This window comes from Petaurus breviceps, unplaced genomic scaffold (genome assembly GCF_028583685.1).
Source record: "Petaurus breviceps papuanus isolate PSGF00001 unplaced genomic scaffold, PetGlider_PUasm1.0 90535, whole genome shotgun sequence".
NCBI classification, from domain to species: domain Eukaryota; kingdom Metazoa; phylum Chordata; class Mammalia; order Diprotodontia; family Petauridae; genus Petaurus; species Petaurus breviceps.
In genome coordinates, this window is record NW_027187270.1 from 4,443,682 (window position 1) to 4,469,849 (window position 26,168).

The following is a 26,168-nucleotide window of genomic DNA, read 5'->3' on the forward strand; positions in this document are numbered from 1 at the left end:
AAACATGCTGATTCACTTTTTAAAAAAATCCAATTAAAATATTGAGTCTAATAAAAATCTACTATGTGGAGTTTGAGTAAAAGAAGGGGGGTTGTTATTTTGTTGCTATTATTTGCTTTGATATTTCAAGATCTGAGTAATAGCTCTCTTTGGAGTTTTGAATGTTTGGACGGGGTTCCTTTCTGAGAAGGGGAGAGGCCAGTTTACCAAGCAGGGGAGCCCCAAACCTGACATCGGCTTAGCGCTAGGACTTGGGAACAGCCAAAGAAATGGGATGCACTTGCATCACCAAATGGCTGCCTTTGCGGTTCCACTTACGCCTGCCTGCACGTGGGGCTCAGGGAATTAGAGGCAAACCGAGCATTTTCAGTGTGGCTGCTGTGCCTTCATCAATCAGGTTGTACAATTGAAAGGGCACTCAGCTTAAAGTTTAATTTGATTTCCATGCTATGAATTATGAGTGTCTGGATGTTCTTGTCTGTTTAAATATTAGGCAATATTGAAATGGTTTTGAGCATTCTGGGTGTGTATCTTGCTTTGCACTGGATGTTCTCTGGGTTGCCTTTCAAATAGAAGATGATTAAAATGTCTTTTCAAAGCTTTATTCCCAGTAGGAGAAATGCAGTTTAGTGGTTCCAAGGCAAAAAGGAATCGAGTTAAGCTTTTCCTCCAAGGTTCTGTGGCTAATGAGGCCTAGGGTTAGTTTTCATAAAAGCATCTCCATTAACAGAAGATCCATACCACAGCTAAGCTCAGAACTGGGCAAATAGAAGGTAAACATTTGTTGATTGATCAGTCAGACAAATATGTGGCTTCACTCGGTTTAACAGAATGTCAGCCTTAGCAACACTGCTATGCATGTAAATGTAGGCACTGAAGGTGACTGTGGATTTAAAAAAACGTAATCAACTTATTGTCTTCTATCTATATTTGAATTCCAAAATTGATTTAAACTGAAACGGAGCTGATCTGGAAAGCAGCAGGGGATAGGCTAGTGAGGACTGTTTGAAGTAGGCTGCCCTGCTGCAGCTGCCTCCCGATTTCAAAAGCTCCGTGATTTCATCTGCATGGGCGACACAGAGCAGGCTCTTCATGCCTTTGTCAGTGGTTTCATGCATTGCTGTGGCCAAAGAATTCCTCACCCGTTGGCCCATCTTCGGGTGATTAACCTCTCCCCACTTGGTTCCGAGACGCCAGAGGCTGACAGAGGCACCTGAGTCTGCATCTGGTCATTGGTCTTTCTGGCTGAGAAGGATCTGGCCAAGCCGAATGGGCTGACCCAGCCTTTTGAGAGGTCAAGGTTCCCCCTGCCAGAAGCCCACGGCAGATGTGCAATAAAGACTTGTTGATTGATCTGTGTGTTTATGAAGCTTGGACCAGGAACAGCAATTCTATGGATTTTAATACAGACATTGGCCATTACTGTGGGTTTTAAAAACTGTAATCACCTTGTATCCTAGCTATATGTTAATTTCTAAATTGATTGAAAGTGAAGAGCATAGATTTGAAGTCTGGAGAGCAGCAGGGGATAGGCTAGTAATTACTTGAATTACTAGTGATTATTTGAAGTAATGCCGACTTACTACAGTGCAAATATGCTTACTTGGAAGGCCTGTCAGGGACAGAAAGACAGCCAGACTCTGTGGTGTGTGTGTGTGTGTGTGTGTGTGTGTGTGTGTGTGTGTGTGTGTGTAGGGCAGTGGGGAATGGGGTATTTTTATTTGGAGGATGGTGGAAAAAAAGCGTTTGTTCTAGTCAGGCTCATTGAAGCTGCTACTTCAGGGTGAAGGAAGGGAAAAAGGCCTTGCATTTAATTTCCGATTTCAAAACAAAAGATTGGTGAGTTTTTGGTTACTTGGCGAGGGAGAAATGCTGACCTAGAGGAGAGAGGGATATTTAAGTAGATGATTCAAGGGATATAGTTGTCTGATCTGCATTCTATGTTTCTTTAAGAAAAGGAGAGGAATTATTTTTTGAAGACTCTCCATTGTCTAGTCAGAGCTGTGTTTGTTTGCTAGTCTAGGCTCCAGCAAATCGAGCAAGGGGACTCTGGGTGAAATTTGTATTTCACTGCCCTTTCCTGCCTTAACAGGAATGTTGTAGAGCTATATTATAGAAATGAAAGGCAGCAAGGTTTAGTGTGGCTGTGAAAGTCGGTACTTGACATGGGCCCTGATTCAGGTGTGTGTGTGTGTGTGTGTGTGTGTGTGTGTGTGTAAGCTGAGCCCTCCCACCAGGGTGAGAAACTATAATTTAATTATGAATATATGACTTATATCCTGGGATATTGATTATTCTATCATAGTTGATATTGTAGAGGACTTACCTAAACAGTTTTGTTCAATGTGATTAGGAAATTAGTGAGAAATTTTGGTGCTTATGCTGTGTTTCCCTCAGAAAATAGGAAGTAAGAAGTCATCTCATTGGTACTTGTGTTGTGGATACCCTTCCCAATAGAGATGCCTTCCCCCCACCCTCAAGCTTACTGTAGACTGGAAAAGGCTCCCCTTGGTGACGGAGCATTTGCTAGCGACAAGGCAGCCCCTTTACATCCAGCCTGGGCGTCTCCAGCATGGCAAAGCTGCTGGAGCTTCGACTTTGAGAATCCAGGCTCAGCTCCACACTATTAGGAGGCATCTGAAGAGGGTTTTAATGGAGAAAAAAAAATACAGGAGTTATATGTATTTTGAAAAAATACCTATTAATATGCAACACGTTTTCTTTCTTTTTTTTTAAATGGACATGGGCTTACTACATGACACTTGTTGGATATTTTACAAAGGAGAGTCTTGTTCAGGTTGGGGTTAAGGGAGATGGTTTCTGAGATTTTTTCAGGTTCTCTGATTCCTCTAGTTTGCTCCAAAATATCCTTGACTTTCCCCTGGAAGTGATCAATACTGTCCACCCCTCTTGGTCCAGCATCACTGAAATCTGTTGATATAGTTCAAGCCTCAAAGCATTCTGGGGCCAAATTAGTTTGCCTATAGTAGGCCTGCAGTGGCTTTGTATTCATGTGCAGTGTTCCCCTGCTTCTCCCAGTGAGAGGAAATGAATGTGGCTGGCTGGAGAGAAATGGTGTACTAAAGTAATGTGTGCTTGACATATGTCCTTTTGGGTGTCTTGGGCTGTGTGTTTTGGGACTCCTATGAACAGGATGGACGGGGGTTTATAAATGCCCAGAATGTAAGTCAGTTTCAGGCGTCAGTCACAGCATGGTTGTTTTCATGTGGAGGGGTGGGAGCTCTGGCCAGAGATAACGAGCAAGTTTTGGCTCATAACGGTAACACGGTCTTTCACTTGGGGTTGGGGGACTGCCCAAGATGGAGCTCTGGTTTAAATAGTGGGAGTACAAACATCAGTTTCATCCTGGGTGGGCACTGCAGGATAAGAAGGGATGGATGCATAGGAAGAGAAAAGCAGAGCAGGAACAAAATGGTTTTGGGTTTTGAAGAAAGGCCTAAGGAACACTCATTAGCTTGGGAAAGGGAGCTTGGCTTTGGAGCTAAAAGCTCTTGAAAGGGATGGGGGAAAGGAGGGCTTTATTTATCTCTTGTTATGGGCTTTTAGGATGTAGGAAGGCAGGGGCAGGGGGCCAGGGAGAAATTCTGGTTTTGTTTGGATAGTTTTCTTGACAATTCATGTTCTGCATAGATTTAGTGATGCCCCTTGATCTTAGGCAGCTTTTTCTACCAAGATATGGGCACTTTAATTCCTGATTGCTCTGGGCATGTTGGACAGACATTTTTCAATGCCATTTATTCAATAAAAATGGTTTCTCTGGTTTCTGGTAAACATCTGGACATTGCACATAGGAGATTTTAGCAGTGTGTGGGTGAGAGAGAGAGAGAGAGAGAGAGAGAGAGAGAGAGAGAGAGAGAGAGAGAGAGGAGAGACAGAACAGGTGTTGCAATTAGTGTTATTACAATATGTATAAATTAATATTTTGCCATAAAGTTGTCACTCAGACTAAAATTGTACTACTCTCTTTTAGGACGGCCAGTCGAGGGGACTTCATGTTTTCTGCCGACCGTTTGGTAGGTGGAGGGCACCCATTTCCTTTTCATTGTTGTGACTCAGTGACACCTGCCAAATGCTACCCAAGGGTAAGGGGAAGGATGGCCAGCCTGCTGAGTTTCCTGAACTTTTGCTTCTATGGTTGGAGTAAAATTTGGCCTTTATACCCTTTCATCCAAAGTCCTTCACGTGAACTCATTTCTTATAGCATTGAGGACCTACTGCCCCTCAGGTAGACATGGCTTTGAGCCTTGGCTCCACCACTCATTGGCTGTGAGGCCTGAGGCAAGCCCCTTCCCCTCTCTGGACCTCAGTTTGACTTCTCTGTAAAATGAGACTGGGTTAGCTGCTTTCTCAACAGCCAGGGCAGCAAGTACCATATACATGGGTATTAGAAGGAGGATTTAGGGTAGCCATGGGAGGAGCTAGCCAGACCCTAAGGAATAAGATCTTTGTTTAAAGGAGAAAGGGGGCTTTTGAACATGGCAGAGAAAGGTCTTTAGTTCTGTCTTCTTCTCTCATCTATTATTATTTTTTTGAAGGCAGTTGGGGTTAAGTGACTTGCCCAGGGTCATATAGCTAGTAAGTGTCAGAGGCTGGATTTGAACTCAGGTTCTCCGTGGTGTTCTCTCATTTATTTTTCTCAGAGATATATTGAATGGTAGGTTGAAATGCTTTCCTGGTACCATCCTTCTAATAGAGAATTGTTTCTCTTCAATGGTTTGACCTACAAATTCTAGCCAGGCCTGATAATTCTCATCTCACATGAAGGCAATAGCCTTTTGCCTTAACTATCCTTTATGTGACCAGATTCAAAGTAGTGAACTCCTATTGGATTGAGAAAAACAAGGGTTGTTCATTGCTTAGAATCAGTCAACAAGCATTTCTTAGGTGTTCGTGGAGCTGGGGGAGGGATGACTGGCTAGAGCCTTCTGCCAAAGATGCTTTTTGGATGCCAGGATAAGGATGCTGGTGGTGGACAGAGAAGAGCAGAAACACGTATTTCAGCCTCTTAGCTTTAGCCAAATAATGGAAGAGAAAATGAACTTTGTTGAAAAAATCATAGACTCTGTGCTCTTAGTTATTCTACTTGAGTTTTCCTCAAGGCAGAAAGAGTACAGCCAACTTTTCTGCATTTGGCTTGAAATCCTGACTACCATTTACTGTGTGACCGTGGCAAATCACTCTCTGGATCTCAGTTTCCTTATGTGTGAAATGAGTCTCTTTTTTTTTTTTTTGGCTTTTTGGAGGGCAATTGGGGTTAAGTGACTTGCTCAAGGTCACAAGGCTAGTTTTTGTGTTAAGTGTCTGAGGTCGGATTTGAACTCAGGTCCTCCTTACTCCAGGTCCAGTGCTCTACTCACTGCACCACCTAGCTGCCCCTATATAAGGAATCTTGATCATCCCAGACTTAAAGGTAAAAATCACTTGGGCCTCCAGGCTATACCAAGCCCCACTGATTGTAGTTGATGGCAGTAGTTCCTCTGCTGTACCAGAAATCAACTCAACTGCCTTCCTTTTTATACCTTGTACCACCTAGAGGGACTGGGTACAAGATGCTGTGAGAAAGGATGGAGGCTCCTCTCACTTGCTTTTGCTTTTCTTCAAGGCACTTCCCCTGGAAAAACCCAGGCCACACTCACTGAGAAATAGGAAAGGCATTCTGGCTTAGCCAGAGCCAAGGCCCTGGGGCACAGTGACTTGGGAGGGCCAGTTACTCAGGGCAGGGCCTTGGGCTTCTTCCAATGTTGACCTGAAGTTTCTGGTCTCAGGAAAGTGGCCCCTGTTCCCTAGTATTGAGGAATTGAGCTAGCTACTTGATGAATGAGAACCCCTGCTAGCAAAATGTCTAATGGCTGCAGTCAGCTCTCTTGCCCTCCCTGGCCACTGACCTGGTCACATCTTAGTCCTGGGGCTCAGAGCTGACTAGGATTCTCTGCAGTTTGTTTGTCCCAGGCTGAGGTGGCGAGGGTAGGGGGCAGTGCTGTGTGTAGGGATGGTCCCAGGAGGCACCTTGTTCTGGTAGAACAGCAGAGAGCCTTAGTCTCTTCAAAGAAAAGAATCCTGGCTTTACCTTGTAATTTGCTCATATGAAATAGAAATTTTCCTCGAAAGTGGTGGCTGGAGGCTATGACATACCGAGGTCCTGGGGTTCCGGGCCCTCTGCCTCCTGCTGGGGGCTGAGCAAGGACCCTGCACCACTTAGCATTGATCCTTTTAATGGCTGCACAGCCTTCTTTGAGTTGGGATAATGGAGCCCAAGCCCAGATTTGTCTCTGGTTTTTCCTTTTCAGTCAGTAATGTCATATTGATTGCAGAAAACGAGTGCTGCACACTCTGCCTTGGCTTCTCTTGCCAGAAGGTCCTTTCATATAGCAGCTGATCCCCTTTGTGGAAGCTATTCTCAGCTTTCCTTCCACACCTCCTGTAATAGTCACCAGGAGGCCTTTTGGGGCAGAATTGTCCGGCTCCTCTCTTTACACTAAGTGTCTTTTTCTACCTAAGTAAGGGAGAAAGGGAGACAGAGAGAGGAAAGGGGAGAAAGAGGAGAGAGAGGAAAGAGAGAAGAGAAAAGAGGACAAAAAGAGAGGAGAGAGGAAAGAAGAAAGGAGAGAGAGGAGAAAGAAAAGAGAGAGGAAAGAGGAAGGGAGAGAGAGAGAAAAGAGAGATAGAAAAAAGAGAAGAGAAAGAAGAGGGGAAAGAGAAGAGAAGAGGGGAGAGAAGAAAGGAAAGAGAGAGGAGGGAGAGAAGAGAGAAAAGAAAAGAGAGACAGAGGAGAGAGGAGAGAGTGAGAGAGGAGAGAAAAGGGAGGGAGGGAGAGAGAGAGAGACAGAGAGACAGACAGAGAGAGACAGACAGACAGAGAGAGAGTTTGAAATAATCACAGTTGCCATAAAGATTTGACCTTAGTCAAAGACAGAAAATGTACCACCAGATTTGGGGCCAGAAGACCTGGGTTCAAATCTTGCTTCTGCATGAACATGGGCAAGTCACTTAGCTTCTCCTCAGTAAAATGAGGATGTGTGATGGGCTGAGATGAGATGAGCCAAGCTGTGATATTCTGTGCTTCTAAGATAGCAGTGGACGGTGCTATGTAAGGCCCTCTTTCTTTCACCTCCCCCTGCAAAGGCTCAGGTGTTACTTTAGAGAGAACTGAGTTGATGCCTGGCATTCAGTCCTTCTGACCAACATATTAGAGGCTGGTATGTGGCAGATGGTAATTCCCTTCATCAAATCTTAAATGATTCTTTCTTTTGTTCTACAGATCAGACTTGTTGTGGAAGAGGGATTGAATCAGCTGCCATATAAAGAGTGCACAGTGACCACTCCAACAGGTAATCAGGGCAGTGATTCCCATCCCTTGAAAAGTTTGTGGGAGAAACCATAGTCCACCAAGATGGGAGGAGGGGGTGGGACAGGAAAGAAAGCAGCCTGAAAGAAATCAATGTGCACAATGAGGCATCTCTCTGGAGCTGGTCTTTTTAGCGTCTTAATGAACTCCGTGAGACATTTAGCACCATGACTTTTTCTTAATGGTTTGCTTGTCGATCCAAGTTAAAGGTTAATAAATATCCTTCGCTAGGCAGGTGTTGTCTCCCCGATGGCCCGTGGGGATGCAGCTAAGAGTTGCACCTTGGTGGGGGAGAGACTGGCTCAGTATTCAATAAAATGCATTAGGTAGAAGAATGATAATTAAACAGTGGAGGTGGCAAGAGCTGAAAAGGTGCCTTGCTTCCCACCCCTCCCTCCATTTTGGAAAATACAGTTCAGTAATTTAGGGCTCTGGACAGTTCTGGGAAGCTGCTTGCCCTGCTTACCTTGTGAAGATTGGGCATTGAGCCCCCAGTGTCCCCCAGGTGACTAAAGGGTTCTGTATGCCTTCGGCCTCTGTAGAAAAGCTAGTCATTATTCTAATTGTTGAGCTTGGAGGTGGCTGTGGCAGCAGTACTGGGCCTTGACTTGGCCGTCAGAGCTTTCCATGCTGGGTCTGCTGTTTACTGTGAAGTCTAGGGCAGGAGACTGGAACACTCTTGCCACAATCTTCCTGAGTGTGGCCAAAGCAGATTGAATGTAATGGGGAAATACTGAGCAAAAGAAATAAAAATCCAATGGAACACAATGAATATTCATTTGGGGTTCTTGGAGTCATTCTGCAGCTGCAGGGATCCTTCTGTATGGTTAAGTGGTCCTGTTTCTATTTCTGTTTGACATCACTTATTCTTTCTCAGCCTCAGTTTCCTTGTCTGTCAAACAGAGTTGTAGTCCTCAGACTCACTGTGTGGCTGGGTTGCTGTGATGATATAAATGAGATCTGGGTATGGAGTGCTTTGTAACCCCAAAGGGCTCTGTGATTAGTATGTAGGGTGGAAGCCTGCCGCCCAAGGAGTCAGTTAGAATGCTGGCCCTTATATCTGTCTAGCTTGTCTGTGAAATGGGCCTCGTACTGGCTATTACTTCACAGGGTTGTTGTGAGGAAAATACTTTGTGAATCTTCAAGTGCTTTCAGAATGCAAACTTTTACTATCTGTCCAAGGCAGTGATAGCCAGGAGGAGAGACCAGCAATGGAGGTGGCTTTGGTGGCTGTTCTATTCTCTTTGCAACTGGGCCACTGGGATTGTGTTCAGGGGAGCAGAGGAGCTGTTTGAGGAAGGCTGCTATTATTCACCTTGGGGGCAAATGAGAAAAAGGGCCCTCTGAGATCCTAGTCAGTGGAAGAGGAATGGTGAACTAGAGCCTTTTTCAGGGTGTGGTAGGGAGGGTCAGTGGTTTTCCATTTAATTCACTTTAGGAGAAAACAGACATCTTCCTCATATTATAATATTGACAATGGACATTTCTGTAGCACTTTAAAGTTTGCAAAGCTCCTTATATTCATTCTTTGATCCTTATATCATTTGAGCCTTACAGCAGGCCTGGGAGGTCAACACTATGAGTGTTATCATTATTCCCATTTATAGATGAGAAAAATAAGGTTCACAGAAGTTGTGACACAGCTAGAGGTGGGATTTGAACCCAGGTTGTCCAGATTTCAAGTCCAGCCATGTTGCTGTGAGAAGAAATTCTATCCCTGCTTGATAAATTCCCTAGGAATGGTGGAGAGTGGAGATGTTACTCTAAAAAGCCTCATGTTAAAGTATCATAATAAATAGGCTTCAATACTTGGATGCCTCCAGGTCAGGTACTGCTCTTGTGGGATACAGATGTCAGGCCTGCCAGAGCCTGCCATGAGGCCTCTAGAAAGGTCCTCCCAATGGACAGAGACATTCTGGAGCATGGATCCCAGGCCAGGCCAGCCAGGGCTTGCCATGAAGCCTCAGGGGGTCCTAGGACGGAAAACAAGCTTTTATGATGGCGCTGTCTGTCCTTTTCTTAGTTCTCACTCTTACTACCCCAAACAAATGTTGATTAAACAGTTTTGGGCAAAGGGTTATGCTCAGTTGCTGATAAATCATGCCCATCTTTTTGCCCCTAAACCAGAGGGGGCTTTTCTCAAAGAAGTATCTGCTTCAACAATGAAAGATAACATTCCCTTTTCCCCCCTTTCTTCTGCGACAGGATATAAGTATGAAGGAGTGAGATTTGAGAAGGGCAATTGTGGGGTCAGCATAATGAGGAGTGGTAAGTCTTTCTGTGGTTTGGTGTTGGCCCCCCCCTTGTACTCCTCTGCATGCCCTCCCCCCAGGGGTCCTGTTCATTTCCTGTAATTGCAGCCTACCTGAGCTCCAGCTTCTTTCTCTCTGTTGCCTGCCCTAACTCTCCTCTTCTCTTCTCCTGGTGCCTCTGCAGTCCTGGCCGGCATGTTGCCTAGCCTGGCTAATTTTAGAGGCAGTCTCTTCCCCAGGGGCCTGTCTGCATGTGCAAGGTTGCGTTAAAATTAGGAGCCAGAGAGGCTGGGAGGATGCTGGGGTGGGGGACTGTGGATGGAGGGAGATAGTACAGTCAGTACTGGACTGGAGGAAGTGGGGCTCCTTTGTCTTATTGTTGGACACGATCCCATCTAGGCGATGGCTCTACTGGAGGACTTGTGGGGTCTTGTTCAGCATCGAAATGATTCTGTGGGCATGTAGGCAAAAGCACTTTCTTGGCAATAACTGTATTTCCCCCTTGCTGGGCTTGTCCATGTTATAGTTGTACTTAAGTGCTCCCTCGCCAGGAGCAGCCTTTGGTTACAGTCTCCAGCAAAGTCCGGTGCTTGTAATTAGTACATAGAGCTGTGATCATGGCCCTTCTCCCTAGCCTCCCCCCTAGCAGGACCAAAGGGGGGGGGCGGGGTAGCAGAGAAACCCTGGTTTCTGATGGAGTTTTGTAAATTTGCCCCTTGGCTTTTAGGAACAAGGATGGGCTTTTGGATGTTTGAACAATTCTCATGGTGTTCAAAATAGGAATCTTATGAAGCTCACATGAGATAATGGATGGAAAGCACTTTACACATCTTAAAATACTATATAAATGCCAAACGTTGCTGTTGTTGGCCTCTGGTCTGGGTTAGGACTTCATTCCCTGAGCCTTCTCTTGCCCTCCTGCTGAGTTCAAACGAGGTTTATAGAGCAATACTGGGGTGTGTTTGTAAATGTTTAACAACCAGAGACCCAAACCATGAGGCGGGAATGTATACACACACACCCTCTTAATTTAAATTAGCATTATTACCATTTTCTTCAGTCTGGCCAATCAATGAATTGAAATCAATGACAAAACAATGAATCAAGCCCTGATTTGTAGTGATTATTGATTTCTGAAAATTAAGCAGTCAGCCCTCACCCTGCCAGATAAGCCATAGCCTTGGTAACGGTATTGACTAATCCCTGGACAATCTTGTTCAACCTCCTCTGAGTTGGTGAAACTATGAGAAGGCTTGTTAGGCATTATTCATTCAACAAACATTCTGTGCCTGCCATGACGAACCTTGTCCTGGGCAGGGGATGGGTGTCAGTAGGTGAGCAGCCTTTAGTTTGTTTCTTTTCTCCTTGATTTTTGATTACAACCTTTTCCCTTAAAAAAATTTAAACTCCAAAATGACTTTTGGCTTCCAGGCTGAGGTGATAACTGTTGGTAACCTATCACCCCCAACCCCCCTCCACCCCAAACCTCCCCACACACAAAAGAACTAAGCCCAACACCAAAAAAACCCGACCCAGCAGTCAGATGCTCCTTATGCGCTGTGTGCTGGAAAAGCCTCTTTGGCACTAAATTAATTCACTGCTGCACCGAGTGACAGTCTTTATGACATTGTGTTCGAAAAGCCAATCATCTTTGGTCTCTAACACCCATTCCCTTCCCAAGAATCTTTCATTTTTAACCTTAATGAAAAGGACATTGTCACACAGATGAAGTGGCAGGTTTTTGTGATTTAAGCATCTTATTTAAAATAATGGGAAGAAAAAATGTTAGGAATATCACAGAAGATCATGAGCCAGGAGAACACAGCACTTTTTCTGCCTTGCTAACCCCAGAAGCACAGTGGCACTAGACATGAGAACTAAGAAATCAATCCTGTTTTTATAGCACTTTCGAACCTCACGGCCCCCCAGCGAGGGCAAGGTTTATTGCCTTCATGTTAGAGGCATCTCCAGGTGAGTGTCCTGGCCAGATCCCCTCATAAGGCATCAGAGCTCAGGAGCGAACTCAGGCCCTCTGCACTCCAGCAGCACTTCATATCTTTCTTTTTGTTTAGTAACACTTTCTTTTCTAGCAGGCTTCAACACGGCTAGCTTTACTAGGCAACACCTAGAACTGAAGGGTTCCATTCTAGAACATTCTAGACTGCTGATCCTCCCTTATTGGCAGAGAGGGCATTGCCTCCTTTTGGATGGTGTCCCCTCTGTATCTGTCCCAATAGCCGGGGGTTGTACTTTAGCCATTTCACCATGTTCTTCCCCATCTCTGCCGTCAGGGGAGGCCATGGAACAGGGTTTGCGGGATTGCTGCCGCTCAATCCGAATTGGAAAGATTCTGATCCAGAGTGATGAGGAGACCCAAAGAGCCAAAGTCTATTATGCCAAGTTCCCCCCAGACATTTACCGGAGGAAAGTCCTGCTGATGTATCCAATTCTAAGTGAGTGCATGCTCATTGTGCTCTGGAATCTTTGGTGAGGGAGGGCTCATTCTGGTGCATGACCCCTGGCCTGCTAACCCTCCAGGCAAAACCACTTCCAGCTCTCGGGGCTTCTGAGTTAACATGGGCAGTTCATGTGTGAATTGATTGCCAGATATCAGAATATACTGTGATCAGACTTCATTATTTCCAAAGGGATTTTGTGTCTTTAAATGGACACACCGAGGCAAGGGATGTGATGAGATCAAAGAAATGGAATGTAGGGAACATTGCACTGTATCTGTTCTCCAGGCCAGTGAAGGCGGCTGGGAGTTTCTCAAAGATTTATCTTTATCTTTGTGATCCCCAGTTTTCTTGGTCTTCACATTGGTTCTGGGACTCACATTACTCACATGGGCCAGTGGGCTTTGAAAGGGTGACTTTGGGTTTGAGATTCTGAAGTCCCGTAGTGAGATCCCCTCGCTAGAGAATAGGTCCGTTCCCATGTGGTTTTGCCTATGGTCTGCATCAGGGAGCTGCAGAGACTCTTTAAGAGGAATTAAGTGACCATAAAAGGATTTTAACGGCCTTGGGTTTCATTTTATTTCAGGCACTGGAAATACTGTCATTGAGGCTGTAAAAGTCCTTATAGAGCATGGTGTTCAACCCAGTGTCATCATTGTCCTCAGTCTCTTTTCTACTCCTCATGGTAAGTCCAGACTCCAGATGAGGTATAGAATGGGCAAATGTGCATCTGCTTAGCTTCTCTTATGGAAAGCCCTGGCTTTATTTTACTTTCTTGTTAAGTCTGTCCCCAGTGGGTATGTTTAAAATGACTATGTGCTGGCTGCCCTTGTCACTAGGGGAAATAGCACTTTGAAATGTAGAGCCAGATTCTGCTGTAGAGCCTGTGATTCAGCTGAGCGTTGGGGAAAGGGCACTGGACTTGGAATCAGAAGTCGGAGGGTTCCATCCTGGGTCTGCTGCTTGGCAGTCTCTCTGAGTGTCCAATGGGGAACATCCTACTTTCTAGTGCCTGCCTCAGAGGGTTGGGGGAAAAGCTGTGTGCAAACTGATCTCATATCTATCTATCAGGATGTCTGTGCTTCCGTCAGCTTGGCCATTATCTCTGTTGCCCCTCTGCCTCTGTGGGTGCTCTTTGTGAGGTTCTGAGCAAGAGAACCACATCAAGTCTTTGGCTAGCCTGGAGATGACCCTCTGACCATTTACCTAGGCTGCTAGTCCATTGTTGGGCCTGACCTGGAAGCTTCTCTAGCTTGGTAGGACTTACCAGAACTTGCCTAAGCTCATTGTTAGGGCATGATGAGACATGGGGTGGGGGAGCAGTGGGAACACCTTAGTCAAGGAGGAAGTGCAGAGTGCTTTGTAAATGTGAGCAGCAGGGCTTAGCACTAGTTGATTTGAGGGCTAGGAGGCATCACTTTGAAGTAGCACAGAAAGGGAGAGATAAAGACCATTGGTTGGTAGTAGTAGTCAGGTGGGGGGGAGGGATTGCTGCTGACTGGAAGGCCTCAGGGCATAGGGTGAAGGAGAGCTCCCCTCTCAAAGAAGGCAAGATGACCTTGGAAAGTCAGCTCCCTCTTAAGAGGAAGTAGGCAACTATGAAATAAACAGTTCTGATGACTTGAGGTTTCATTTGATTCCAAGCATGGAAATACTATCATTGAAGCAAGAATTAACCCCATTTTACAGATGAGGATACTGAGGCTCAGGGGCAAAATGGCTTTTCCAGACTAATGCAGCCAGTGAGTGAGTGTCAGGGCTCACACTTTCTGTAACTGCTATTCTCCATTCTCTGCTAGCCCATTACTCTGCCTCAAACCAACCCATCCAGTCTAGGGATAATACTGGTTTTCCTTTGTCCTTGTTCCTTTTCTCAAGGTGCCACGTCAATCATCCAGGAGTTCCCAGACATCACGATTTTAACCACAGAGGTCCATCCTGTTGCACCAACACATTTTGGACAGAAGTATTTTGGAACAGATTAAGTTCGAGGAACACTGGGTTTCCCTGTACGATATTAGAAGAGCAAGTGTATTGAGTTTCCTCTTGCTGTCCTGTTTCAGTTGGGGAATGAGATGAGATGGTGAGGTGGAGGGGCTGTTTAAATGGATTTCTTTTTCTGGGCCAAATGGGAAATATTGGCGGTCTCTTCATTTAATTTGGTTATTTCTTGACTGTTGGAACCAAGTGCAATCATGAGGCACACTCAGCTCTTAGAATTGATGGGAATTTTAATCATGTGCTTATGCAAATTACTGGACTCTTCAGTGAATTAATTTATTCTCTAGTTTCTGAACTGCCCTGCTCCGAGGTTTCTTGTAGTTACAAATAAAACCAAAAAGAGTCAGTTCTTGAAGGCCCACTGGGAGTTGCATTGTGTTCTGTTTGCTTTCTGCTGGAGAGAGAAAAAGAGAAAGAAAGAGAAGGTGTGTGTGTGTGTGTGTGTGTGTGTGTGTGTGTGTACTAAGCCCACTTTCCATCTTCTATTCTTCACTTTCCCACTTTGGGCTCTTTCTGGTGACTCATAAACAAAACTGAATGCTTCTGGAATTCCTCATTTTCTTTCCTATCCGTGCTCAGCTGGCAGACCCAAGATGTCAGCCCCAGAATGTGTGCTTGACTTTTCAGCTGGTTCATTATTTTTTTGTGGCTCACTTCCCAAGCAGTGAGTGGCTGGCTGGGCAGTGAAGGAAAAGGGGACCATTTTGGCAATTGGGCTGTAGCAGAGACACCCACTGACTACCCCAGGGAAGTCAGAATGGCAGCACAGGAAGGCTAAATACAGTTAAATACCATCAATCCAGAGAAAGGAAATGATGGTTGGGTGTGAATGGGGCGGGGTAGGGGGTGGTGGCAGGCAGAATGGTTTCTTCCTTGGTCTTCTGGCCAATAAGTAAATTAAAATGATGTGATTCCATATTGATGTTTTTTACTTGAAGACTATGATTTGGAAAAGTCATTTGGCAAGTTTTGTCAATTGTAGATGTGCCGAAATGGGACAAAAGAAGGTCATGTTTTGTATAATTCCAATAATTTGTGGGTGTTGCTATTTTGGCTTCCAAAATGGAGAGAAATCATTTTTGAAACAAAAGCTTCTTGGTCAACTGCTTGTAAAAAGCTGTACCCTATTTTGCATTGATATTAAAAAACCAATTCTACCAGTGGTGGTTGGCTGGTTGCTTGAGTCATTAGGGATTTGTGGGAGTACAGGCTGAGGTGTGACCTGCTGCTTTTCTGAAGTGGAAGACTTAATCTCCAATAGAACTGAGCTGCTGAGAGAAATGGCAGCAATGGCTGTCCAGGAGGGGAGGGAGGGAGGGATGGGCAGAGGGGAGCAGGGAGGGGCTTGAGAGCTGGGGCTCCTCTTCTTTGTCACTTTCGTTTTACAGGTAGCTCAGAGACAGGAAGGAGTCTGCTCACAGTCACATGGGTAGAAAGCAGCAGAGTCTATTTGAATCCAGGTCCTTTGACTCCAAATTCATTGCTTCTCCAGTTGTGCCACACTGATTCATTATCAGACACTATAAGATGCCTCTGATGGCAAAGTATACACTGCAGTTTTCCTGTGGCCAGTCTGGCTTTCATGTTCTTAGGGAGGCAGCTGGGATGTGGGGAAAGAACACAGGATTTGGAATTGGAAGACCCAGGGCAAAGCCCTGCTCTCCTCTCCTATATTACCTGTTAATCTTTGTGTGCCTTAGTTTGCTCATCTATAAAATGGGGCTGCCACCTGTGCATACCTCACAGGTGTACCTTGGGGAACAATCAGAATGTGTGTTAAAGTCTTGGGTAAACGTGTCAGTTATCATAACTGACTGTCAGTTATGTACTTTGACACATTCAGGGCCTTGGTTTATTCTAGTCAGCTTCAGGGAAGATGGAAACCAGCAGGGCTACATAGCAAGGCCAGCGCTGCTTTAAAGTGCTGCTTAGTTCTTCTCTGCTGTGGCCTTGTTGTATTGTTAAAATTGAATTCCCTATTCACATGTACATGAAAATGCATTTCAAGGAAATGAAGACCTGCCATTTTGGTATTAGGCATATCACCATTCTCTGACCCCAGTTAAGCCTTTGTATCCGTAGTGCTGTAGTTGCTAAACTCTTTTGAACACACATACACCTATCAGTAAAAGATTTTTGAGCACCTACCCCCATATGTGAATATTTACTCATTTATAAATTATATGTCTGTGCTACTGTACTAGTAATTATGTACATTATAAATCTTACACAGAAAGTGGCAATTTGAAAAGGAGGAGAAAGATGAAATGATAATTTGAAAATCTATGAATGGTGCAGAAAACCTTTTTTCTCACTAAAAATATTAATGATGATATTTGTGGTGAGAGAAATGGGATTGAATAGGCTTCATTATTTTTGAAAATCTTGGCTTACCACTGTGACACAGGGATTTGAAGGCGTGGGCCTAAGTTCACTTTGATGTGAGTGGCTGTCATAGCTGAACAAGGGAACTCAGAAAGATACAAGGATCCCATCAGAAGGAGTGCATCATGGGCTGTTCCCATCCAGCAGTTAAGCAAAAGTTTTCTCTGGAAGTTCAGCTAGTAAATTTCTGTCTTTATGTTCATCAATTATAAACTAATTGGAAGGGGTTGTAGTTTTAGATTTCTAATTGTATGTTTTATTTATATAATTACATCATTTATAAATATTTTATATTAATAACAAATGGGTTCAAAACTCAGTGAAATTCTTCATTTGGAAGATTTCTAATCAAGTTAGAAAATTCCAAGTTTTTTAAGTGTGCAGATGAGTTTTTATAGGTGGATACATTTATGTTCATCAACCCTAAGGGGAGAGAGTGAGTATCGAGAAAGAGAAAGTCATCTATCTATGTTAGAGGTCAGGAAAGATGAAGACTAGAAAGAGGCCAGGGGATTGGGTAACTTTGGTGAGAACAGCTTTAGCTGATGAGAGGTCAAGCAAAAAGAGGTAATGGAATTGTGGGAGCCTGGGATCATGGTGGTTTCCAGAAAGAGAGATGGGCAAGAGGGGCAGCTTTGGGGAGAATGACAATGCAATGAGATTTGTGATGCAGACACGGAGGGCTGTGGCTATTACTGGCTTGGGAGTTGGGGGCCCTCATCCTCAGCTTGTCCGTGATCTGGAAGGTAAAGGATGGGGATGTTGCGCTAGCGAGGGCAGGAGCAAGGAATGGAGGGGGGCTTGGGCTATAACTGCTTAAGGGGCAGACGTGGTTATGTTGCAGACAAACTAGTTACCACTGGGGGAGCGCGGGATTTCAGTCACATTCCCATTCTCCATTTGGAGGCCACTTAATGTCTGAACTAAATTGAAGCTCACCTTCTTGGACTTGTTTCCTCCTGTGAAATGAGGCAATGGGGCTAGATGGTTCCCAAGGTTCCTCCTGTGACTGGAATTGTCTCGACTTGGTTATCACATGGGAAGCCCAAGGGAGGCAGTAAGAACTATTTCCCCAGGGTCCTCCTCTGTCCCTCCACCCTCACTACTTTACTAGAGCAAGCAAGCCTCTTTTCTTCAGTTGGAGTCTTTTCACCAAATTTCATGATCTGTTGAACAGTTCAGACTTGGGAGAATTGTTCAAGTTTTCATGATCCTGGCAGAGGAAGTCAGAGGACCTAGGCCTCAGTAACTCTGGGCATGGTTTAAGGGCTTACCCAAAGACCTCCCACCACCCAGGGGCCATCTAGTCTCCCCGCCCATTAGGCCCCATCTAGCTTGAGATCTGTAAGCCTCTGAACTAAAAAAACTGAGCAATTTAGTCAAAACCAGATTATTTTTAATGCAGTGAACTGCCCAAGAGTATATAAACTCTGTACATTTCCTATGGAAGAAACAAATCCAAACACAATAGAAAATGACACCAAAATATTGTACATACAGTACTGAAACTTACGAACTTAGTAATGATACTATTAAAACCTTATACATGTAGCATCCAATAACCAATGGTGAAGGCTTGACAAGAAAACAATGAACATAATGCTTTATGCAGAAAAATTTTCACAAGAATCCATTTTTTTAATATTTAAAAACCAGTGTCAACATCACTAAAATATCACTAACATGAACTAAACACTCCAAGAGATGTCATTTTGGCTGCTTTCCTTTCAGCAGAAGCGCTTGGTCCCCCAGCTCATGGGGGGGGGGGACCAGCGGGTACACGATGCTCAGGACTGCACTTGTCCTGAGTGCTGTCCATGCCAATACTTGACTCAATGGTAAACAAGATGTTCTGAAAAGAGTAACTTGGATAACATGCTCTACTTGTAATATGCCTTGGAAACTGTGAGCACAGGTTGGATGTACACAGGGGCACATAAGCATTTGAATGGATGATGCTGGGTTTAAGAGAGGTATTGCCCTCCTCATGTCTCTCCAGCTTTTGCCATGCTGCCACTGACTACAGAGATGGCACAGCTGATGGCAGTGATTATTAGTAATGCGGAAAGTTTAGTATAGTGAGAGCTGTGTTAGCTGGCACCAGAAAAAATACCCAGGGTCCGTCTTCAGTCTAGCTAATGGGAATGCTGCGCTATCAGCCGCAGCAAGGTGGCACCATCATGCACGGAGTGCTGGACCTGGGGACAGGAAGACCCGAGTTCCTATCCAGCCCCAGACAGCTCCTAACCTCATGAACCAGGGAAGTCATGTACCCTCTGCCTCAGTTTCCTAATCTCTAAAATGGGGCATAATAATAGCACCTACCTGTCCCAGGGTTGAGGATCAAAGGAGGTATTTGTAAAGCATTTTGCAACTTTTCAAGCATTATTTCAGTGCTAATAGTTAGCTACTATCTGCACTTCTTGAGAGTCTTCTAAAAATGCAAAGTTTATGCTAGGTCCAATTATTTTTGTGCAAGTTAACTTTCCCCAAATCCTTTAGGCAGGGCAAAAGTAGAAAGCTCTGAGTCCATGACAAAGGACAGTACTTGAAAAAATTGGCTTAATTAGCAATGGCACACTCTCCAGGTGACTGTCTTTTGAAAATAAGCAGGCCCAGAAGCAGAGCTCTGAAGTCACCTCTCTGGGCCACTTAGCTAACAGGAGTATCCTCAGTGTCTAGAGAGAGAGAACACCGTGGAAGAAAAGTTTTGAATTTGGGGGAAATCACAAGCTAATGAGTTAAAGGGGAGTCGTATCAACTCTGCCTAGCCTTTAGTTCTCCTTAATGGCCCTTGGTTCTTTAATCCATCCCCAGCCCCGCCCCCCTGCCCCCTCCAGAGAGGACCTTCATTGTTGACCAGTGCACTGATAGATCTCAACTGCAGTCATGTGATTGGGCAAATCCTTAGGTTTTTCTACACTTTCATTCCAATTCCCATTCTTAGACTTTGCCAAACTTTTCTGCAGCGGGGTGTGGGAGTCTATGCCGATGGGCCAAACTGGTTAAGTTGCTAAAAGTTTCTTGAGAGTGAAGGGTCCTCCCCCTCGAACCCACGTTTTCTTAAAAAATGGTTTGTCGAAAACTTTTGGATTCTTCAGGGCTGTCTGCTATGGGGGGAAAGGGTACCTTTTCATGAGTCAAGAAGAAAACAAGTCACTTACTTTTTTAGTGGGGCTGCAGATTAAAATTAGATTTTAAACCTGGTACCTGGCAAATAGAAAAATGCTTATTAGATTGGGAAGGGTGGGGTGGGGGTGGGACCAATCTATGTGGATTTAAACAATCATTTTAGTGTTTGTAAAATGGAAGAATAGGAACACACAATGTTTTCTCTCCCTGCCCTGGTACAGGGAAGGCCCAGGTGAGGAAGCCTGCCCTCCCAGTGCAAGTCTAGCAAGAGGCTCTCACCTAGTCAGTGTATGTTAGGGGTTGGGATGTGAAACCCAGGCTTTGTGGGTTCGGCTAGATCTGGCTGCCTCTGCCCCCACCTTGTGTGTGCTAGCCTACAGATTCTGAATGCATAATACCTCTCTGGGCAGATGGGTAGAATTCAACATTTCCATTTAAACTTGCCCATCACTTCTAAATAACCTCAATTCAGATAAGGGCCCAAACTGAAACTAGGTCTAAGCTTTGTTAATTCTGAAAATAGGAAGAGAGCCCAGGGGAACTTTGGCGTTTTAAAGGCAAGCATAGAGGCTTGCTAGTTGTATGAGGGAGGACAATAATAATGATCACTTAGGATTTCTACAGCGTTTGGAGGTTTGCAAAATACTGTACATATGCTGTCATTTGATTCTCACAACAACCTTGGGAGATAGGTGCTATTACTATCCCTCTTTTACAGAGGAGTCAGCTGAGGCAGAATGAAGTTAAGTGACTTGTCCAAGGTCACACAGCTGATAAATATTTGAGGCAGATTTTCAAACTCGGGTCTCCTGACTCCCAAGTCCAACATTCTCTCCACTGCACCGCCTAACAGCCTCTCTCTACTTCCACTCTCTGGGTCTCAGTTTCCTTCTCTATAAAACAAAGGAGTTGGTCTTGGTGATCTCAAGGGTCCCTTCTAGCTCGGACAGAATAGGAGTCTGCAAGTGGAATCAGTGTGACAGATTCCTGGGGGTGCATGAACCCCACACTGTCTTCCATTCCATCTAATGGGGTGTGTGGAAACTGACAGAAAATAGGCAAAAACTTTTTAATGAGACCATAGTATATCGTCTATAAGAAATAACCCCGTGCATATACTTTTAATACATTAACATGGGAAAGTAGAGCTTGCCAGCCTTTTGTGATCAATACTCAGAGCACCACAATCAGTCACATTGGCACAGATGAAACCAAGAAAATGGGGAAGGGGAGCATGAGTAGCAAACTGGCAACCTGCCCTGAATTGCTGAGTGAACAGTGACTTGGTTCTTTTGCTCAGAGGGGCAATCCATTGAACACATTACAGAGAAAGAGCAGAAGCCCCCTTCTCTGGCCCCTGGCCCCTTAGCTTAGGTTAGCCAGCAGGAGGTTGGTGAGAGGGGTTATTTCCCAAAGGCATTTCAATCATATCATCTCCTCTTGCCCCCTCTGCTACAGAAAGCCCATTTCTTGGTCAGTACATTCATTAATCTCTTTTTAATGCCTGGGAGGATGGTCCCATACCTTGGGGAAGGTGCTTTCTGGCTGCCTCCTGTAGAGCACATGAACTTCCTTGTAGTATGGTCCTGGAGTCAGACTCAGTCCTCTCTGGGAAGTGAATGGTTATTGGCTGTGTGCTTTTTGGAAGTGCCTGTTCCTTGGTATGTTACACTTCATCTGCATGCAAAAGGCTACTAATCGATGCTGTACATTTTGGCTGTGTTGAAAGAAATGCAAATGGACTGCACCTCCAAAGCCAACTGAGACATGGTGGAAAGAGCCTTGGATTTGGGGGCAGAAGACCCAGGTTCAAATCCCAGCTCTGCCACTTCCTAGCTGTGGGACGTCAGGCAAGTGACATCCCACCTTCACTTGGCCTGTTTCCTCATTTGTTAACAGACGCGATTGGGCCAGAGGATCTCTAACGACCCTTCACACTCTAAATGTTATTTTCTCTTTCCTGCTGGTTTTATGGAGCTCATGAATTTTCAAAGAAAGCCATCTCGAGGAGGATTCTGATCATCTCATCTGGGACGCTTTCTGACTGGCAGAGGATTCGAGACCAAGCAACATCAGTGTGACAGCACATGAGAGATCCTGGGTCCTAGGATCTAGCCCTGAAAGCCATCTCTGAGCTCGTCTAGCCCAATCTCATTACAAATGAGGGAAGTGAGACTCGGTGTCCAGTCACAGAGCTGGGAAATGGCAGAGCCCAGCCATGGACCTGGGGTCTTTGATTCCAAAGCCTCTGGCGCTTTCCACTTGTAGCTGCCCTCAGAAGTCGAGGTTCAGGAATGCACAAAGGGGGTGATTGTCGCCAGGAGACAATGTTGGGGGCCCTTTTGTCAAAAGAAGGCATGGAGTCCCTTAATGCATCTGTTCCCACAATGTTCCCAGCTGAGTCAGCCTTGCCTAACTGAGCCTAACAGCTCCTAACTTCTTATCTGAGCCTTCATTTCTCTAGCTAAAAAAATAGAGAAAGTCATCCCCATCTTGTTGCCCCATAAAGGAGAAAGGCATTAAGGGCTCATGTGATCACAGGATATTTCGTAATACTGGGGTGGTCCCACTTCTCATTCTAGCCCTGTATTGGACTGCCTGAGGTGAGGACAGAAGACTAGCACCTTTCAGCACAGATGGGAAAAATGAGGGATGATGGTTGGAGCACCGAGTGGCGAGAAGTCCATAAGAAAGACAGGCCTGTTCCAGTGGGCATTCGAATAATCTGGCGAAGCCCGTGGAGCCCTTCTCAAAACCATCATTTTAGATGTGTCTAGGAAAATATGTAGGATTACAAAGGAAACCAATTATACTGAAATGCACTAGATCAAATGGTCTCTAAGCTTCCTTTCAGCTCTAAGCTAACATCTGGACAGTTTTGGATTCTAAGCAAACGTACTATCTCTTTCTAGCTTGGTGCAGCGGTCAGCCCTAAGGTGACCTCTGGAAAGCCAAGGTTATGACCTTGTTGGATGCCAGTGGAACCAAGGTGCCAAGAATGCCTTAGCTGGCCTCTTGGAGCCCTCTAGTAGAGGCTTGTAAGGGGCTGACTATGCCATTTCTCTCCTAGGATTCCTTGGCATGGCCTTCATGATTTGACTTCTGGGAGGGGAATGCTAATATTTGCCAGGAATGGGAGACATCACCTAGCCTGAGATTGGGGATAGTAGATGCTTTAGCAGAACCACTGGCAGAAAAGGCAGCTTGGTAGGGTAGAGAGGGCACTAGATTGGGAACTGGAAGAGCCAAGTTCAAATGGTGGCTCAGCTGCCTCCCTGCAGGCCCTTTTCCCACTCGGGGCCTCTGTTTCTATGCCTTTAAGGTGAGGGAGGTTGGATCTTCATCCACCTCCTCTCCTGTGCTTCCAGTCTAGAGGAGGGGGAAGGGGAGAATTTACCCAGGTAGGAGAGAGGGGGCTTTTCTCTCTCTTCTTGGGGGGTGACATACAGAAGCTGTGAGGACACAGGCTCAGGCTGTCATCTGGCTTCAGGCTTTTCCAAGGACCAAGAATCTAACTTCAGCCAGTAGTCAGAAGGAACCGCCACCATAACAGTTCAGCTTTGCTCCTGAAGCTGCCTTGGCCAGAGGACTCTGGGTGTGCCCCAAACCAGTGGGTCCACCCACTACCTGTGGCTTCAGCTTCCTTGGAGCCTGGCCCAGCAGCTGGAAGCTTTGATGAAAGCCCAGCTCCACGAGCTCCATCCCACAGCCATGCATGCTGTGAAGGCTGGCCTGGGAGGCCTTGGCCTTCTCTTTGCTCTCCTCTCAGCAGCTGGGAACAAGAGGCTTGCCAGGGAAGCTGAATGCATCAGTACTCCAAGGTATTAGGAGAGGGTAAACAGCTTTAGCGGCCACACACTGCACCGAGGACTAGGGAGAGGCTGATTATAAGGAAAGAGGGCGATAAATGGAAACTACCGAGCCATCCTAATGGCCGAGCTCCCAGAGAAGCTTTGAAAAGGTCAAAGAAAGGACTGGCGTGTTACTGCTCAGTTTATCAATGTTTATATGCTAACCCCTGGTGAGTAAACAGAAGTCTTTACGTGGTGGGAGCTCTAGGGCTAATGGGAGCTCTGAAACTTTTTCCTTAGGAAAATAACAGGGTTAAGATTGAAAAATCGTCCTCAAAGCCCATGGCCCACAGTTCAGAGCAATCATTTCTCAGTCCTCATTAAATCTGCTTGTAAAGTCTAATAACACAGGGTACACAGATGTGTGCATGTGTGTGTGTGCAGGAAAACGTGTTGTGGCAGGAGGGAAACATGTTGGGGGAAGGAAACATGCTGGGCAAAGAGGGCATGTTAGGGGGAGGGCATGTTGGGGAGGAGGGAAAGATGTGGGGTGGGGGAAATGTGTTGGGGGAGGGCAACATGTTGGGGGGGAGGGAAACTATTTGGAGGGGGGGGAGGTACTTGTTGCCCTGAATTTGCTCTGAGCTTATCTATTAGCTCCTTTACCAACAGGGTGGAAAGGAAATCACACTAGACTGGGGTCCAAAGCCCTGGGTTCAAATCCTGCATCTGCCATGTGATTGGATAAGCAAATCTGTTCTCTTTTCAAGGCTTCAGTTTCTTCTGCTTTGATGGGAGGTGGGGGTAGTGTGTATGTGGACAGAATGATGTCTATGGTCCTTCCTAGCTGGGATATGGTGTTATTTTTTCTCTTGGGCCTGTTGTGGGATTGGGCTCAAACCCTGAGCAGCTGAAGGTTGGTGAGAGTGCTGCCTTTTTTTTGGTGGGGGGGGGGGAAGGATTTGAGCTGCAGTTAGACTTGGGGGCCAGACTCAAACTGAGGCCCCAGGGGTGAGGAGGGAAAATGGGCTGGGGATAGTTTCCCATAGTGCTTCAGTTCCCTGGGCCTTTTCAGCAATCAGAAGGTCCTGCCTGGTCTCAAGAGGTCAGCCAATTGGGGTGGGAGTGGGGGATGGGGAAGCTCATGTCTTCACAGCCTTGGTTCGCAATCTTGGTTCTTCCTGTGATCAGCCGTTACCTTAATGCCAGGTTATGTACACAGCCCGCACCCATACATGTACTTTTGCATCTGTATAAATGCACAGACACACACACACACACACAGAGGCGCATGCAGCACACATACTCAAATGCCCCTCACACACAGGGGCTTTCCTGGGCTTCCCAGGTCAAGGGGCGTGCCAGAGCAAATGGAAAGAAGCCCAGTGTTGCATTAAGGCCCTCACTGACTGGGGAGAAAGGGGAAAGAGGCGAGGGAGGATTGGCCTGGACCAGTGGCCGTCAACCTGCCTAGTGGAGTCACTACATGAAAAAGGGACTTAGAAAGCCCCAAACAATCAGCACATCAGGCATGGGATGGGGTATTTCCAGATCGTGAGGGTTGGGATCCAATCATACTCCACCGTGGTGTCGTTCGAACACTGGGCATCTCCAGATCTTGAACTCTGCCAGCCTCACAGGAAGGAGAGGTGATGGGGGCCTGAGGACAAAAACCAAGACATGCTTGGTGAGCAAACAGGGGTCGAGCTGGGGAGCCAGATCTTGTCTCTGACACAAGTTATGGGTAAATCGCATCACATCTCACATCATTAAATGATTTGTAAACAGAAGTCCCTCCCAGATAGCACACTTGGTGTTCTAAGATCCCTTCCAGCTCTGACATCACCCATCAAAGGTCCTACCCATCTTTGAGAGTCCACGTTGGAAGGTCCTTCCAAGATTTGTGATATTCTCTGGTCCTGTTTCTTACAGTCTATAGGGAAGATCCCTTCTAGATGTGTCATTCTCTATTCTAAAGTCCCACTTAGCTCCGATTTTCTCCTAGCCTATGCTGGCTCTTACATTTTCTGGTATTGTTTGGTTGTGTTTGACTCTTGGTGACCCTGTGGGACATAGCTTGCCAATACTGTCCATGGGTTGTTTTTTTTTTAAAGCAATCAGGGTTAAGTAACTTGCTCAAGGTTACATGGCCAGTTATTTCTGGGTGTGGTGCTGAGTATCTGAGCCCGGATTTGATCCAGGTCATCCCAACACTGGAGCCGGTGCTCTTACTCGCTGAGCCACCTGGCCGCCCCTAAGCAATTGGGGTTAAGTAACTTGCTGAAGGTTACACAGCCAGGTGTTTCTGGGTGGGTGCTAAGTGTCTGAGCCCGGGATTCGATCTCCAGGTCTTCTCAACACTGGAGCCGGTGCTCTTACTCGCTGTGCTACCTGGCCGCCCCCCATGGGGTTTTCTTGGCAAACAAACTAGAGTGGTTTGCCATTTCCTTCTCCAGTGGATTAAGGCAAACAGAGGTTAAGTGACTTGCCTAGGGTCACACAGCTAGTGCGTGTCTGAGGCCAGATTTTGTCTTCCTGACTCCAGGCCCAGAACTCTATCCACTGAGCAACCTAGCTGCTTCATCCTCTGGTAATTGGGCATTTCCAATCCCTATCTTCACTGTTTAAAATCTCTTCGAGCTGAGACATTCTCTATTCTGTGGTTTCTATTAGATCCAACTTTCCCTGTTCTGAAGAGCTTTGAGAGCTCTTTTAAGGCACGTTCTAAGGCACTGCCCAGCTTTGACACTCTCTGTTCCAAGGTTGGTCCTAGTTTTAACCTTCA

At 45.7% G+C, this 26,168-nt stretch overlaps 2 protein-coding genes across 4 annotated transcripts in view; one reads left to right on the forward strand and one right to left on the reverse strand.

Moving 5' to 3' along the window:
- The window catches only part of UPRT (uracil phosphoribosyltransferase homolog), a 34,827-nt gene extending 20,391 nt beyond the window's left edge, over window positions 1-14,436 (forward strand). Inside the window, exons 2-7 of one of the 2 annotated variants that reach the window (XM_069063113.1) lie at window positions 3,992-4,034; window positions 7,280-7,349; window positions 9,572-9,634; window positions 11,910-12,071; window positions 12,661-12,759; window positions 13,953-14,436. In XM_069063113.1, the coding sequence (XP_068919214.1) occupies window positions 3,992-4,034; window positions 7,280-7,349; window positions 9,572-9,634; window positions 11,910-12,071; window positions 12,661-12,759; window positions 13,953-14,059 (544 nt within the window). In that variant the 3' untranslated portion in view covers window positions 14,060-14,436. The remainder of the gene's footprint in view (window positions 1-3,991; window positions 4,035-7,279; window positions 7,350-9,571; window positions 9,635-11,909; window positions 12,072-12,660; window positions 12,760-13,952) is intronic. The other variant, XM_069063114.1, reaches the window with a different exon arrangement.
- Window positions 14,437-17,834: 3,398 nt separating this feature from the next.
- Window positions 17,835-26,168, reverse strand: part of ZDHHC15 (zinc finger DHHC-type palmitoyltransferase 15) — an 80,497-nt gene continuing 72,163 nt past the window's right edge. For both annotated transcript variants that reach the window (XM_069063119.1, XM_069063118.1), the window contains one exon: window positions 17,835-25,043. In XM_069063119.1, the coding sequence (XP_068919220.1) occupies window positions 25,018-25,043 (26 nt within the window). In that variant the 3' untranslated portion in view covers window positions 17,835-25,017. The remainder of the gene's footprint in view (window positions 25,044-26,168) is intronic.